At 43.1% G+C, this 810-nt stretch overlaps 1 protein-coding gene across 1 annotated transcript in view; it reads left to right on the top strand.

Annotated features, from left to right (window-relative positions):
• The first annotated feature begins 375 nt into the window (after window positions 1-375).
• Window positions 376-810, top strand: part of LOC113214379 (uncharacterized) — a 3,648-nt gene continuing 3,213 nt past the window's right edge. The window contains exon 1 of the mRNA XM_052272772.1: window positions 376-449. Coding sequence (XP_052128732.1) covers window positions 376-449 — 74 coding nt within the window. The remainder of the gene's footprint in view (window positions 450-810) is intronic.

Here is an 810-nt window from a genome sequence, read left to right as displayed (position 1 = left end):
GCAGATAAAAGCTGAAAAGGAGATCGGACAGCGTTGAACGGCGCGCCCGGAGATCGAACTTTGTGGAACGTCGCACCCGGAGATTGGACAGTGTTGAACGGCGCGGCGGGAGATCGAATTTCGTTCGTAGGACGCGTCGCAATATTGATTTTAAATATTCCAAAAAAATCGCACCCTTGTAGATTGATAAGGTAAAGATAGGCCTATTGACACGCCATGATTTTTGTTTTGGTTATTAAAACTCAGGGAAGCGTTTCTTTTAAAAATTGGCATGTCAATTTCTTCACCTTATCAATCTACAAGTGTGCGATTTTTTTGATGATTTTTAAAATTAATATTGGCTGAGAAATCATGTGTGCTAGATTTTTGACCCAAATGCCCACAAATACTAAAACAATTGTCTCAAGGAGAAAAATGTTGTTAGAACTGAATCTCCAGTTTTCTGAGAGGTATGTAGGTGTGTAGAAACCAAGGGCGTGGTACATTTAGGGGTCAGATCAACCGTTCAGTAACTATAAGGGGCTGGAAAAGTATGAAATAATGGCAAATATCACTTTACCCCCGCCCCCCTTAATAAGAGCAATTTTACGGCGTGATAGAGGGCAGCGGAGGTTATTTCGGTACTCACCTTTGTTGCACTTCTCTGATTGCTCCTGTGTAATCGCAATAGTTCTAACAATGCCATCGCTATCAAAAATTTGGAAAGCAACTAGCTCTACCAGGTGGAATGAACTTGCGCGGATGGAGTGCTTTGGGGATAAATGAACTATCCCCTTTCCCGCGGAAATCTCGGAGCGCTCCAGCCGCGCT

The sequence above is a fragment of the Frankliniella occidentalis genome, unplaced genomic scaffold (assembly GCF_000697945.3).
Source record: "Frankliniella occidentalis isolate FOCC.00 unplaced genomic scaffold, Focc_3.1 Scaffold224, whole genome shotgun sequence".
Classification (NCBI taxonomy): Eukaryota; Metazoa; Arthropoda; class Insecta; order Thysanoptera; family Thripidae; genus Frankliniella; species Frankliniella occidentalis.
This window is presented reverse-complemented; position numbering and strand designations above follow the sequence as displayed.